Source organism: Suncus etruscus, chromosome 13 (genome assembly GCF_024139225.1).
Source record: "Suncus etruscus isolate mSunEtr1 chromosome 13, mSunEtr1.pri.cur, whole genome shotgun sequence".
In the NCBI taxonomy this organism is placed as follows: domain Eukaryota; kingdom Metazoa; phylum Chordata; class Mammalia; order Eulipotyphla; family Soricidae; genus Suncus; species Suncus etruscus.
In genome coordinates, this window is record NC_064860.1 from 39,772,416 (window position 1) to 39,787,430 (window position 15,015).

The window sequence follows — 15,015 nt, forward strand, 5'->3', positions numbered from 1 at the left end:
TTTCATTGTTCTTCAAGATTAAATAAACAGTAACATTTTGCCTACTTGTGAGCTATTGAAGTCTTCAATCATGAAAACATTGAAAGGAATGGTTGTTTCTCTAACTGGAAGGCATCTAATATCAAATAAAAGCACTGACATGGTAATTTTCTTGAACATAATTTGAACATTAACATTCTACAGACTACTACTTCTGATCCAATTTCTTCCCTTCCCTCTTTTTGTTGTTGAGATTATGATAGTTGCAAGGAGTGGAGGCATCTCACCTGCCATACTCTCATACTTCACTGTGGTGTTCAATAAAAGTTACACACTTAGCTGTGGTACACACATGCAAGCTAGGGCCCCATACTTTACTGCCATGCTCACAGTGTTGCTCCAGAGATCTTTGGTACAGCACCTGAGAATCTAAATGCAATGCTTTGGTCATTGTTTGGTATGTGGGATCTTGTGATTACAAGGCACTCACGGCACTGTGCCCTGAGCTGTACAGACTCCTTTTATTTTTTAAAAAATATTAAGTCGTAAATAAAAAAATTAAGGAAAATAAAAAACAACACAGATACTTTAGGGCACATTCCAATAAACTGAATAGAAAGCTGCTTAGTCCAGACTAAAAGTTATTGTGGCTGTCCTTTATACTGCAAAATTCTTTCTTAAAGCTCAAAACACAGGTCAGTGATGTTGGCTACCACATCAAATTCAGCTATATAATCAATCACTTCCTGCTTTTTTCTAATATCTATGGACACTTTTCAGAGATAAGTCAGCATAAAAAAATTCTTAACTAATTACTAGAAACTGACATTCTAGTCAGTTAGAACCCTTCCAGGGTTTTAGGATTTGCCTAGCATTGGAAAAATATTCTGGGCATTGAAAATCTTAACTCTTCACATTTACTTTCAGATCTTACTGTGAATGGGTCTGTTATGACATCTTGTAAAAGAAAATTACAAGGAAATAGGTTATAGGCAGAGGTACTTTTTGTTTTTAAAGGGAAATGCTAACTTACAGAGTATTTCAGTGTAGCTGGAGTAAAAAACAATTCTTACAAATGAAAATGAACATTTAATTTCAGATATTGCATACCATACAGTACTCTTATCTTTCTTTATCCCTGCCTTTCTTTTCCCAAGTAGTATTACGAACATCCATGAGTATGTGCATAAAGACTGTCTAATAGAGCCACCAGGTATTTGTTATCCCATATATAGTTAGATTTTGTCAATATGGAAAAGCTCACGTTTTGCCACTCTTAATAATTTTCCATATTATCAGTAATACTGACAGGATATAAATAACACTTACATAAATTATACAGAATACTTTTATAAGTAATTGGGGTAAAATAAAATAATAGAAAAGTAAAAGTAAAAAAATCTACTCAATTAAAAAACATTTTTTAACCTACAGCTACAACAACAACAACAAAGAAAGTATGATTTTTGAGAAAGATTGTGTGGAATTTTAATATTTAGAAAAAAAGACTCCCAATAGTTTGTGATGAATCTGTGAGACAGTGACAACTCTGCAGCCTTGGCTAAGTTATTGGTTGTCACAATTATCTTCTGTAGGTTTCCAAGGATTGCTTTTCACCAATAATTCCCAAGACTCAGAGTTGACTATATATTCAGCAAAGACATAATTTTCCTGTGGAAGCAGCAGCTGGTCTGATATGAAATCAGAACTAGAAAATAGCATTGTCTGGAGTATAGTTAACAAACTCATAAATCTCTCAACTTCTATAGTTTTGAGGAGAAAAGCAATTTAAGAGCAGGGGTAACGATACTCCATAGCAGGCCATAATGAATGATTTCAGTTTTGTGTGAAGATTCCAGAGAGAATCCTCTTGGAAGAAAATAGCCATTTCACAGGTATCACTAATTTCTTTCTTCCTTCCAAATGTGTTCCTTTCCTTCTTTCTCCTTAATGGCTCTGTAATTAATAATTTGGGGTATGGTTGGCAGTCTTCTTAGTTTCAAGATGTCTTGAAGGATGGTAAAGATGCTAACTACTTTTACTGAGTTTTAACTGAGTCAAGTTCCCTTTTTCTTAGCTTCATATTAAGAACTCAAAAGTCTAGGTTAGGTGGTTCTAAGGTCTGTCTCAGTCTATCCACACTGATGCTATCAGTTAGGAATGCCTAAGGACACTCTTCTGGCTTCATACATATCCTCTGAACATTCATACTTATCCTACAGACATTTCCTCAATGACTGACTGGGTCATAGAGCCAATGACTGGACCAATCCTGTGGTTATTATCTTATACTAACCTAGATAATATGATTAATTTTACTTTTGAAACTTAGTTTCTGATCTCTAAGAGCAGGATTAGTGTTCTAAGTTTCTAAGTCTGTGACATTTATGGATATTTATTGGTCTCTAGAAAGCACTGAGTTCAAAAAATATACTTTTTCTGTTGTGGTGGAGTCACACCTTGCTGTCCTTTGGGTTTAATCCTGCCTGGCTCTACACTCAAGGATCTACACTCCTAGAAGGTTTGTGGGACCATAGAGATTAAACCTAGGCTGGTGGCATGCAAGGCAAGCATCTTACCAATTGTATTCACTCTGACTCCAACTTCAGAGATTTCTTATGATTGAATTTATGTTAAACATAAATTCATAAAACACCAAAAATTTAGGTGTTCATTATTAATTTAGTTAATTTAGTTAATTTCAGTTCTTTTGTTTGAGAGAAAGAAAAGATATAAAATAATTTTATTGTAATCTCATAGCGCACTACTGCTGCTAATGAATGATGGGAGTATCACTCCATAACACAGAGAAACCCTCTATGTCCCAGTGGTCCTCAAACTTTTTAAACAGGGGCCAGTTTACTGTCCCTCAGATCGTTGGCAGGCCAGACTATAGTAAAAACAAAAACTATGAACAAATTCCTCTGCACACTTCATCTATCTTATTTTGAAGTGAAGAAACAAAACAGGAACAGGGCCATAGTTTGAAGACCCCTGTGACAAAGACTGTAGAGTCCAAAGGCATTAAGGCCCTACCTCTATTCCTCAATAAGGTAAATGCTTATTTTAAGGCCCTACCTCTATTCCTCAATAAGGTAAATGCTTATTTTTCAACATAGTTTCCACACTAGGTAAGCACATGTATCATCTCATGGATACCTGAAGGAGATCCCAGAGATCTTAAAAGTACTTCTTCCTCTACAGGAAGCAAAACAATGGTTCTTCAACCTCCAATATATGGGTTCTTAACACAAGGACCAAGAAAACATGGGAAATTTTTTCTTTTGATATTATCCTATATTGTAAATATGTTTTTCCTTTCTCTGGATCCCTTCTTGCTTATCTCTCATGATCCATTTTGATTCACAAATGACTATGACTATAAATGTTAGTCTAAGGGGCCATTTTATACTACATTTATACCATTTATACTACAAAAGGAAATCCTTAAAAGTTGAGAGACAAAGAATAGCTTAAGAAAACATTTTTGAAAGTGGAATCAATTCAGTGTCCTAGAATAAAAGGTCATCATAATGGCAGCTGTTAAGATAAATTGTTATGAAATTTGCTTATACACAGATGGATATGGAGAGTATTGTGTTGAGCAAAATGAATCAGAGGGATAGGGACAAATTGAAGTATCAAACTCATTTGTGGGTGTTGAATTAAATAAATAAGGCCCTTTGGATGGAGCTGGATGGAGGGGGGTGGCCTTTCTCCTCCATCCCAGAACCACATGTAAGCACCTCCTGTTCAGCCGGCAGTTATGAGGTGATCTCTGCAGATAAACAACTCACTCACAGGCAGGTTCCAAGAAATATCAGCTTTATTTGCCCTGGCCAACATGTGTGGCCTATAATCTTAAACCTATTTAAGCACATGCCATCCTTAGCTTGCCCTGCGTCTTAACTTCCTTCAGCCATCAGGTCCCTGTTCGGGCACCATTTGTTGGGTCCTGTTTACTCCTTTATGGGATGTTTGTGAACCCAAAAAGAGCTCCCAGAATGAAAAATTGATTCCCATCCCCTTCCCCTTTCTTGGTAGTATTTATCCGCAGTAAATAATCCACACAGACAGGAGAGTTAAGGGGTAAAATGTTGGTCGAAGAGAGTCCTTTATCAGCCTGCTGCTAGCTCCAAAATACCTTGAGCCAGCCAGTCTGCTCTGCCAAAAGACCCTAAACGCCTGGCACCCAAGCTATTTATTCAGCTCTCAACAGCACCCCCACCTGGAAGGTCAAGGTGGGACAACAAGCAAAGGATAATCTTATGGAAATATTTTCATATACAACAGTGGGATATATTAAAAATAAAAATGTAGTATGATAATAATATATCCAAAGGCAACAGAGATGAGGGCAAGAACAGGTCCATAGTAGAAACTTTCTTCAAAGAGTGAGGAAGTGCAATTAGGGCAGATAAGAGACCACTACGACAAGGAGACTTAGAAATGATCACTCTGGATAAGAACTGGGTGCTGAAAGGAGGTAAAGTGATACACATGATATCTCTTCAGTAACAATATTGCAAATTACAATGTCTAAAAGAAAAAAAGAAAGAAAGACTAAAAGAGGTGGGCGGAATGTCTGCCAAAGAGGTAGGCAGTGGGGAGGGAGGGAAATAGAGAACATTGGTGGTGGGAAATAAGCACTTGTGTCAGACATTGTATGACTGAAACAAAAACATTACCAACTTTGTAACTATCTCACAGTGATTCAATAAAAATTTATTAAAAAAAGAAAATACAAATCAAACTATAATAAATACCACTTTATACCCACTGGATCTTATGGAAAATAATAGTCAATTACATTCATATAAATTTGCTCCCAAAATGTTAAAGAGTAAATTTTTCCCACAGACTTTACCACTATCCTGCTTCTCTGCTCTACATGTCTTTCCTTTCCTATCTCTGACTTGCATACTCTTGTTTTGTGTATTCTTAACAGAGTTAAACTAGAACAGAGTAGACCAAAGTCAGAATATGCATAAATCTGGCAGGAGTACATAAGGATTAGCTTAAAGCCTTGCTGAATGCAAGGAACCTTTTGATCATTTCAGTTCAGAATGCATGATATTAATTTAAAAAACAGACTCAAGTAATATGCCTATTAATGTATTTGTATTATTTTCCTTTGTAATCTCCTAAAGACTAGAAAGACAAAACTAAAGACTAAACAAAACAAAAAGCATCTCTTTCCTGTACAAAGGATAGGAAAGACTTTGGAAAGATATGATGGCTCACCACTTTTCCACCAACAAGGAAGGAAAGACTTGGTAAAAACAGTCATACTCAATAAATTATAAAACTGTGGGGCCGGCGAGGTGGCGCTAGAGGTAAGGTAAGGCTTGCCTTGCAAGTGCTGGCCAAGGAAGGACTGCAGTTCGATCCCCCGGCATCCCATATGGTCCCCCCAAGCCAAAGGCAATTTCTGAGTGCTTAGCCATGAATAACCTCTGAGCATCAAACAAGTGTGGCCCGAAAAAACAAACAAAAAAAAAAATTGTGTCATCAATGTGCCATATAAGGAGATGAGAAAAGAATCAGTGATAATTATTTAATTTCTTGGAGGTTAGAGTTATATTGTTTTGTTAACTTCCACCATATTTGAGCAAATATAGGAATTTCACTATACCTAGGATCATTGGCTCTTGGATACTTACATTAAAGGCATTGCTGTGCCAGGAAACTTACCTCCCCAGATTTGTTTGGACACACGTAAAGTTGATGAACTGGCTTAATTTATCCATAATCACCAGTTTCCCTGAAATAAATGAACAAAATGTAGTGAATTTACATAAGAAAATTATTAAGATTGAAACTCGGAGACAGCCTTAATTGTATAGCATGAGCTTTGGGATATGCTGTACAGATTCAAGGCTCTAATTTGCACAAACCACATAAGAAAGATAAGCAATACACTTTAAGTCTACTGTCAATCAAAGAACAGTTAAGGTGAGAAGCCAAAGAAAAGTTCTCTGTGACTTGCCTACACACCCTTGCTTCTGACCCACCTACTCTGCTAATTGGAAGGTGAAAGTTTGAAGGCCAGAATATATGGAGGACAGAGTTGATTTACACAGATAAGATTGGAAAAGCTGTATCACTGGGACATGAGAAAATGTTTTTTGTGGTTTTATTTTTTTTCACTTTTGGGCAAAATAAGGACAGTATTTGATATGTTGTTTCAAGCCTGAAGTTATCCAGGTTATTATCCAGGTTATTATGCTCAGGGTGAGTTTCTCAACTAGTCTAGTAGACTAAAAAAATCTGATGGATTACTTGTCTAGAGAGGGATCCAGTCCTGAGAAATCCTACTTTGAGTTGTCCCAAAATCAAGTTCATCACAGAGTTCTTGGTAGTTTAAGATGGAGACAATAGAAACATCATGATCTATGTGTTCAAATAAGGACACTTAATATAAAACTTGGGATGTCTCTTGGATCCCAATGTCCACACCCATATTTTCTTGCTATTCTCTGTCCTTTGCCTTTAATTAAAAATCATATGTACAGGCGGGGGTCGGGTGGGGAGGAGGGAGACTTGGGACATTCATTGATGATGGGAATGTTGCACTGGTGATGGGTGGTGTTCTTTACATGACTGAAACCCAAACACAATCATGTATGTAATCAAGGTGTTTAAATAAAATTTAAAAAAATGTATAAAAAATCATATGTGGGTATGTTCTAGGGTATAATGAGATCTTTTAAATATATGAATTCGGAGAAGCTTTGAAGTTTGAATGTGGGTTTTTTTTGTGTGTATATATATAATACTTATTATAGACATGCTCATAAACAAGGATAAAAACAAATGTATCTTAAGTAGATAAGAAAATCTAAAAAAGTAGATAAGAAACTTAGAGGTACATTTTAAATAAATTAGAAATTATAATTCGTTGGAAGTCAACAAACCATTCTGCAAAAATTAAGAATGGGAAATAAAAAAACATAGGAAATTAAAATTGAGAATTAATAATTAATATCCATGCAAATAAACTAGAACATCTGAATGAATACTTTTCAAATTAAATAAAAACATCAAGATGACCAAGAAGAGGATATGAAGAGGAAGAGAAATGTGAGGGGAATACTATGAGAGAACGTTGTGAAAGGAACAAAGTACTACTCAAAAAATGTGACAAGTTTCACTTTTTTGGTGAGTTCTTTTCAAACACCAGAAGGTACTTATAGTTTATATTTCAAAAATTTTTCCAGGCTCCCAGGCGAGTAGGAGTTGGCAGTTAGAGCCATACCACATCCGTATGAGATTACTAGGGACAAGGGTTAATAAACTGCAGCAGAGCATTACTGGTAATGTCAGCAGATTTCCTTTATCTTGGCAGAGACAGATGGTGCATAAAAAAATAGAAGTGAAAGCAGAAACTTTGCAGGCTTGTTAGAGTATTTATTGTGATACTGTTGTACAAAACACGATCTGAATTAGTATTTGAAAATGTATCGGTTGTAGTTTTATACTTTAATTTATAAACTGTTTTGTTTCTCGTATTTAAATTTAGGATAAAAGTTTTTGTTCTAGAGTATGTAGGCATTTAATTAAAAGGAAAGCAGAAAAAAAGGTCAAAACAAATTTGTGACAATATTTTTCCTTTAAAGGACTACTCTTTACTCAACTTCAACAAAATCAGAAAAACCACTTTTGCCTTTGAGTTTGACTTTCTCTGCCTTTTCTCCACATTTAAAGAGTTAACCAGAGAATTCAGGACATAAAATTTAAGAACAAATGCCAAGAAGAATCTGAGCTGTGTTTGGCCAATCCTGTTGGGTTTGTACAGAAATCTGAAAGGACTCCCTGTCAGTCCTCACGGTTAGTCTCACTCACAAACAGGGATTCCACAGGGGATACCAGAGGCAAAAAGCTTTAGTTATAAACAGTTATCTGCATTTAGGTCTTGGAAACCCATGGTAGCAGGATGCAGCTGGCCAACACTTGGGATTTTAGGCCTAAGTGATCTTTCTATAGCTAACAACCACATCCTGCTTCATCTCAGGATTAGGCACACTGTTGGGCAGAAGAGAGGTTTGGTTCTAGTACAAATAACAGAGCTGAAACCAGGTCACTTTAGGTTCTACTTGTGGTCCAACCAAAAGGCTATTCAGAAACTTTGGAAGGAACAGTGTCTGTGCATTAGTTGTGGGTTGTATCTGCTAGAAGAGAACTTTAAAATAGAAAGGGACTTAATAAATTACTTCAACTTCTACAAAACAATGATGTTCACAATATAGTTCGGTTAGTCCACATCTGAATTTCACATTCACAGCTCTCCATCTGTAACTGTTAGCATAAATAAATCTATATTGAGCAACAAATACTTTAGGAAAAGGTGAGTTAAAAAATATGTAGTAATAAGAAAAAAAGTTAGTGAAAGTTGCTATTATTTAATAAATTCTGTATGCTTAATATACTTTGCAAATAGCATTGCTATGTAATTGTATCTATTGTAAGATGTTTTGTACATTGTAATTTCTAAAAAAGAGGTCTTCCTATAATTGATTTTGCCTTACTGTTAAAATGAATTGCCATAATGATTTGATACCTTCCTGTTTCACAAAACACTGATGAAAATGACTATAAGTGTAAGAGTTTTGCTATTTTGAGAATTTAGGATCACTAAAAGAGAAAGTTTAAAAAGGTTATATTTCTGCTTCCTTTAGCGTATTTTCAAATTAAAAGTATTTGTATACCATCTCACAGGAGTGATATAGACACAAGATAAAGGTTTAATCATTACTTTATTTATAAATTTTTACCAACTCTTGCCAGTATTATTATTCCGGATATCAGAAGAGATTACATAATACTATCATTTATGTAGAAATGATGAAAAATTAAAGAAAAATGTACAGGTTGTATGAGAATGACACTGTAGAGCTCACATGTACTACCCTGTAAACACACAGGCTAAAGCCAGCTCTTTCTTTCCCTATCACCATCTAGTAACATGACTTCTAGTAAGTCATTTATTATTTTCTCATTTTTTAAAATGATCTATCATCTACTTCACTATATCATAGTCAAGTGGCTGGCTACTAGAAAAATCAGCCTAAAAAGTAAAAAGCTAAAAAGCTCTTGATATGTGATATATTACTCTAAAGTAAAGTGCTTTATCTATTACTGGCCTTTGTGTTTAGAATACTACTCATCTTTTAAAGAAAGTCATTTGTCTGCAAGGAGATCCTTTAGAAGAAATCGAGGCATTTTTCTTTTTTTTTTTTTTGGTTTTTCAGGCCACACCCGTTTGATGCTCAGGGGTTACTCCTGGCTAAGCGCTCAGAAATTGCCTCTGGCTTGGTCCTTCCTTGGCTAGCGCTTGCAAGGCAGACACCTTACCTCTAGCCCCACCTCGCTGGCCCTGAGGCATTTTTCTTGTTCAACAGTTTGATAGTCTTGAAGCCAGTTTCAGGAAAGGACAAACATATAGTAATAAAATAAAAAGGCTCATTAATTGTTCAAACATAATAATCCAAGACTAATAAGATCAAGTAGAGAAAAAAAAATCCACTATGGCTTGAGATATTTGAAAATTTAAGTGACAACCAGATAATACAGGGCAAGGCACAAGCTTTGCATGTAGCTGACCCCAGTTCAATACCTAGCACCACATATGGATCCCCAAGCACTTCAAGGAATAAGCCCTGAATATTTCTGGTTGTGGTTTAATGTACCCAAAATAAAAATAAATAAGAACTAAAACAATGTGTTAACTGGGGTGATTCCGAACCAATTTTTTACCAATAACTAAACTTTTACCAATTAACAAAAAAATAATCAAAAAGTAATTCTAAAAATCAAGTGGGGCCGGGCGGTAGCGCTAAAGGTAAGGTGCCTGCCTTGCCTGCGCTAGCCTTGGACGGACCGCAGTTCGATCCCCCGGTGTCCCATATGGTCCCCCGAGCCAGGAGCAACTTCTGAGCACATAGCCAGGAGTAACCCCTGAGTGTTACTGGGTGTGGCCCAAAAACCAAAAAAAAAAAAAAAAAGTAATTCTAAAAATCAAGTTCCCTATGAATTCCTAAATATTTTGCTTATGAAATACTACTTTTTTTGAACAAAACATTTAGCACAGACTATTTTACCCTCAAAACAATGTTGTTGTAGGAAAATTATTAATGTCTATCAACCAAATATTTGGCTTTTTTTATGTCTGAATTACACACTGAGTAATTCTAGGAGGCATCAAAATTCAAGGAGACCTCAAAATTCAAGAGGCAACCTATGTTGACATTTATAAAGATTAAAAAAAAAAAAAAAAGAACACAGCATGCAGAGCAATTATGAACAGAAAGTATAACAGTTATGAACATCTGACAAATTATTCTCTATTTACCTGTCTGTAGGACACATGACTATTTAAATTTTATGGTATTTACAAAACAAAGAAATATACAAATATATCTTACAAATATATCTTTTTCATGCATCAATTAACAATCCATTGAAGCAATCTCTATACTATCACTCCTACTGTCAGAGCCTTAAGAACTAAATAGTCTTTAGGTACTTTAAGTCATGGATGAAGCATTACGAAGTAGTTAGATATAAACAAATAATATTAGGCTTTAAAATGTTCTTGATTTATCAGAATGAAAAGTTAAACATTATACATGCTGAAAATATGAAGATAAGGTTTGTGAGAACTGCGAACTATTTGATACCAATTAGAAAGCATCTTCATCTGATTCAATATCACTCTTGGCTTTGTTAAGTCTTTCCAGTTCTTCTCCATCCTAAAAGGAAAGATTAAATGGTTAATGAAGTAAAGCAAAGCTAAATGTAATGTTTTAAATACCTAAGAAGAAACTTTAAAAATCTCAAGTTTTACCTATTAAGCTAGATTTAATCTGGTTATCTGATATTAAATACACATTTTCTTTGAGAGTTAATCTTTGACACGAGATAGTGAAAAACTGAAACCCCTCCACAATGGAAAGTCACAACGACATGAGCAAAGTAAGGAGCACCCCCTGCTGGTGATTAGGTGTAAACTAGGACTCAATATAAAAAGATTTTTTTTAAACCTACAAAGTAGGACAAGTGTTAGAAAACAACTGAAAACGAACGCATTATTACTGAATCTATACCTTAAAGTCAGGATACCTTGGACCTAAGTTTCTATTTTTTTTCTTCATAATCTGTGTTACTACCTCAGGGGCATAATACTGAAGGAATTTCTGCGAAGAAACCACCACTATGAAACCGACTAAGTAAGCAATACATTAATTGCAATAAGCAATAGGCTAATTTTCTCAGAAAAATATTCATTGATTAAAATTTGGTGTGATCAAAAAAGTGTAAATTTAAAGCTACATATGAATATTTCATCTTTTATTTAAATATATAGTTATCCTCTATTCCAAAGGATCTCTTAAAGATTTGGTCATTTGGTAATGAATAGAAGCCCTCCTAAAATGATTAGAAGAAATCACCAAAATTAACTGTGTAAGTGCTTTTCTAGAATTTTTTTTACTTGTAAAATCATTTTAGAAAATAATTTTAAACAAGGACTTCTGATTTACTGGTTTTGGACTGTCATTCTTATGTTTAACATGACATACTCATGTAGCACTGATTTTCTTATGAATATGAAGCATATTTTCCCAACTATGGTGGAACTGAAAAGATAACAGATGACAAGCCAGACCTCAAGAATTCAGAGAATGAATTTGAGCCTCTCTGAGTCTAGCTTCTGCGTATGTTTAATTCGAAAATTAAGGAGACTGGAAAGGTAAATGGGGACATCTTATAACTGATTCTGCAATATTCTCTGATAAAACACACAAAATCCTTGAGACTGCTTTTCATACAATGTCTATCCCTTTCATACACATGGACTATCTGTTGATTTTTCAAGTCACTCAAATGTCTTTTATAAATCCAGATTTATTTTTCCTTGATTTAAGAGAAAAATAGGCAAAAGTAGTGTCCTCATAAACTTACCCCACTGGAGCGTTCCCAAAGACGGCCACTTAAATCTCGGATCCTTTCTTGCCTAGGTGCATATTCCAGATCTTGAATCTTGCTGGCATTATAAATAAATATGGAGAGAAGAACTGATGGGGCTTCTAAGAAAAATTCCAGGGAGGGCCTAAAGTCAAAGACTAGGACAGACACTGTTGTGATGATGACAGTAGTAATCTGGGCCATCAAGACATGGAACATATTATCTAGAAACTTTAGAATGAAAGCCACCGAGAGGCCCTGGGATGCAGTTACAAATATAAGGGCTACAGAAAATGCATTGTGTCCATAAAAGAACCCACAGTTCTTAATTTGATCACGGTTACTGCTCTGAAGACCAAGTGTCAGTCCATTAAAAAGAACACCAAAGAAGTAAAGTTTGCTGTTCTGTATGAAGATGCTTTCAGTGAGTTGGTTCCCTTCCTTCAGTATCTTCTCACTATAGATATTGGCCATTGAAGAAATAAAACACTGAACAATTATAAGAACATGGCCCAAACCAAGACGGATGTGACTGAAAACCCTGGCTGTAGAGTTCCACTTAGCTTCAGAAAAAGTCCACTCCTTTGCTGTGCAATTGTCTTTGCTGGGACACTCACTTTGAAAAATAAGGCAGGAATTGGATGGGCTGAATAAGGCATCATGATGAAATCCATGTCCTGCCAGGTTATGCTGTGAAGTTTTAGTCCCAGTAGTGAGGGCCACAATAGATAAAAATAGGATCAGGAGGGAAGCCCACTGTATCCAGGTTAGATGCCTCCTGTTCAAGATGAAAGACAAAATTTCACTGTTGTTTCCCTCCAACCCCACCACTGCTTTATTGTTTCTACTGCTAAAGGTTCAGTTGAATATTTGTTGAATAAACTATTATATTTGCAAGCATTCAATAGTTCAAAGGCACCTGTGGTCTCTGCTTCTCAAACCTGACACTTACACTCAACTGTCCTTAAGGCCATTCACTTTTCTTCATTGTAAATTAACTTTTTAATTTTAGGTAGTGTGATTAACAATAGTGTTAATGGTAGGCCTTCATACTTAAAAAGCTCCAGCAAATATACCCTCCACCAGTGCCTGTGCTTCCCTCCATTGTCATCCCACTTCCAGCGTCTTGCCCCTTGGCCACATCTGATCCCCTCTCCCAGGTAAGCTTTGTACTAAATACAAGTTATTAGTTTCTGTTGTCATGGGACTTTATTTTTTAGCCAACAGGTTTAACTAAGGCTTCTTCCTACTACCAGAGTTGAACCTCTTTCATGAGAGCTGTTATTTTGCTCCAAAGTGAGTTAAAGCTGGGATTCTCAACCTGGTTTACAAAAACGAGAAATAATGTGGTGAGCTTCAGAAATGTATGCAGAGATACATACTTGTAGTATTCAACAACTCTTCTATATAGGTGAATTCCTGGCTTTATTCACATGCCTCTAAAACCTTAAAGTGTCCTCAAGTTTGCAAAAGTATATACAATACAAAAAAAAAAAAATTGGAGGAAGGTAACTCCAACTTCAGAGGCCTTATTACCACAAAGTGTAATACAACTAATAGTTATAAAACAAGGCAAAAATACATTGAGAGTTTCTGCTAACAAAGTTCCCCAAAAGATTTATTTAGGTACTTAATTTTAAAGAATGTGAGATATAGAGATTATGCATAATTTAATTTTTCAGATTCATTTAGTTTTACAGGCACTATTAAGTATAAAGCAACATGTGAAACACTGTGGGGAGTTAAAGTGACTAGATAGCCCTCAATGCATGTATACTTGAACAAGGAAAGAGTCATAAAACTAAAAGATAAATTGAATGACGAATGACACGAGTTTGGGTTCAATAAAAAAAAAAATCTCTAAAAAGAATCAGTATTGTTTTACTGAAGAAATTATATCTGAGCTGAAAGATGAAAACAAAACAAAACCCATGACATGAAAAAGATGATGATATATTCAGGCAATAAAAATGTAGTATGGAATGAATGAGGGAAGTAAAAAGCCAGTCTGGAGTACAGGTGGGGGTGGAGTGAGGAGGAGATAGATTTGGGACAATGATGGGGGGAATGTTGCACCAGTAAAGGGGGGTGTTCTTTATATGACTAAAACCCAACTACAATCATATTTGTAATCAAGGTGTTTAAATAAAGATAAAAAAAATGTAGCATGATGACTTTTAAGAAAAGAAAGTGGAGATCACTGGAAGAAACAAAACCTTTAAGTTCTGTCAGGTGAAGAGGGATATCAAAAAGACTAACAAACACAGGCAGTGTGTAAAGCAACAGATGAAAACTACGAATTTTAAGTTTGTTTTTTTTTTTTTTTTTTTTTTTTTTGGTTTTTGGGCCACACCTGGTGATGCTTAGGGGTTACTCCTGGCTATGCGCTCAGAAATCACTCCTGGTTTGGAAGACCATCTGGGATACCAGGGGATCGAACTCAGTCTGTCCTAGGCTAGTGTGGGCAAAGCAGACACCTTACCCTTTGTGCCACCACTCTGGCCCCAAGATTTTTTTTATATCATTATATTTATTGAGCACATAGGATGTTCAAGGCAATTCTTGTTCTAAATGACAAAATGCTTAGAACTTTGACTTTTTAGGTTCAGTGGCTTCCCTAAGACCAGGTATTTCAAAGGAGAGAATAAATTCTTTCTATGGTTTTGTTTTGGGGCCACATTCCTCTCTGTTCAGGGCTTAATCCTAGTTCTGTGCTAAGGGGTCACATTTCTGAGTGGGATACAGGACTGAAAGTGGATTGGTCACATGCACAACCAAGTATCCCATATGCTGTACTACCTATCTGACGTTTTATTTATCTTCCTTTAGACCTACACCTCTGAGATAATTCAGAGTTCTCAGGATGTGGATATGTATGCATGCATGTATGTATGTATGTATGTATGTCTATATGTGTATGACTGTGAATCTGATCTCACCAATACAATGCTTTATAGGACTTCATGCTTTGAAACTGTTACAATGCACAAATGATACTAGACTGCATGTCTTGCTGAGTTTGTGCTTTCAAATAACAAATTTAGTACTAGCCTATAGTAGGCTAGTATTTTC

The 15,015-nt window shown here is 35.6% G+C and overlaps 1 protein-coding gene across 1 annotated transcript in view; it reads right to left on the minus strand.

Moving 5' to 3' along the window:
• Positions 1–5,705: 5,705 nt before the first annotated feature.
• Positions 5,706–15,015, minus strand: part of SLC35A5 (solute carrier family 35 member A5) — a 28,042-nt gene continuing 18,732 nt past the window's right edge. The window contains exons 6-8 of the mRNA XM_049785783.1: positions 11,941–12,721; positions 10,659–10,730; positions 5,706–5,743 (exon numbers count right to left, since the gene is read on the minus strand). Of these exons, the coding sequence (XP_049641740.1) occupies positions 10,662–10,730; positions 11,941–12,721 (850 nt within the window). The 3' untranslated portion in view covers positions 5,706–5,743; positions 10,659–10,661. The remainder of the gene's footprint in view (positions 5,744–10,658; positions 10,731–11,940; positions 12,722–15,015) is intronic.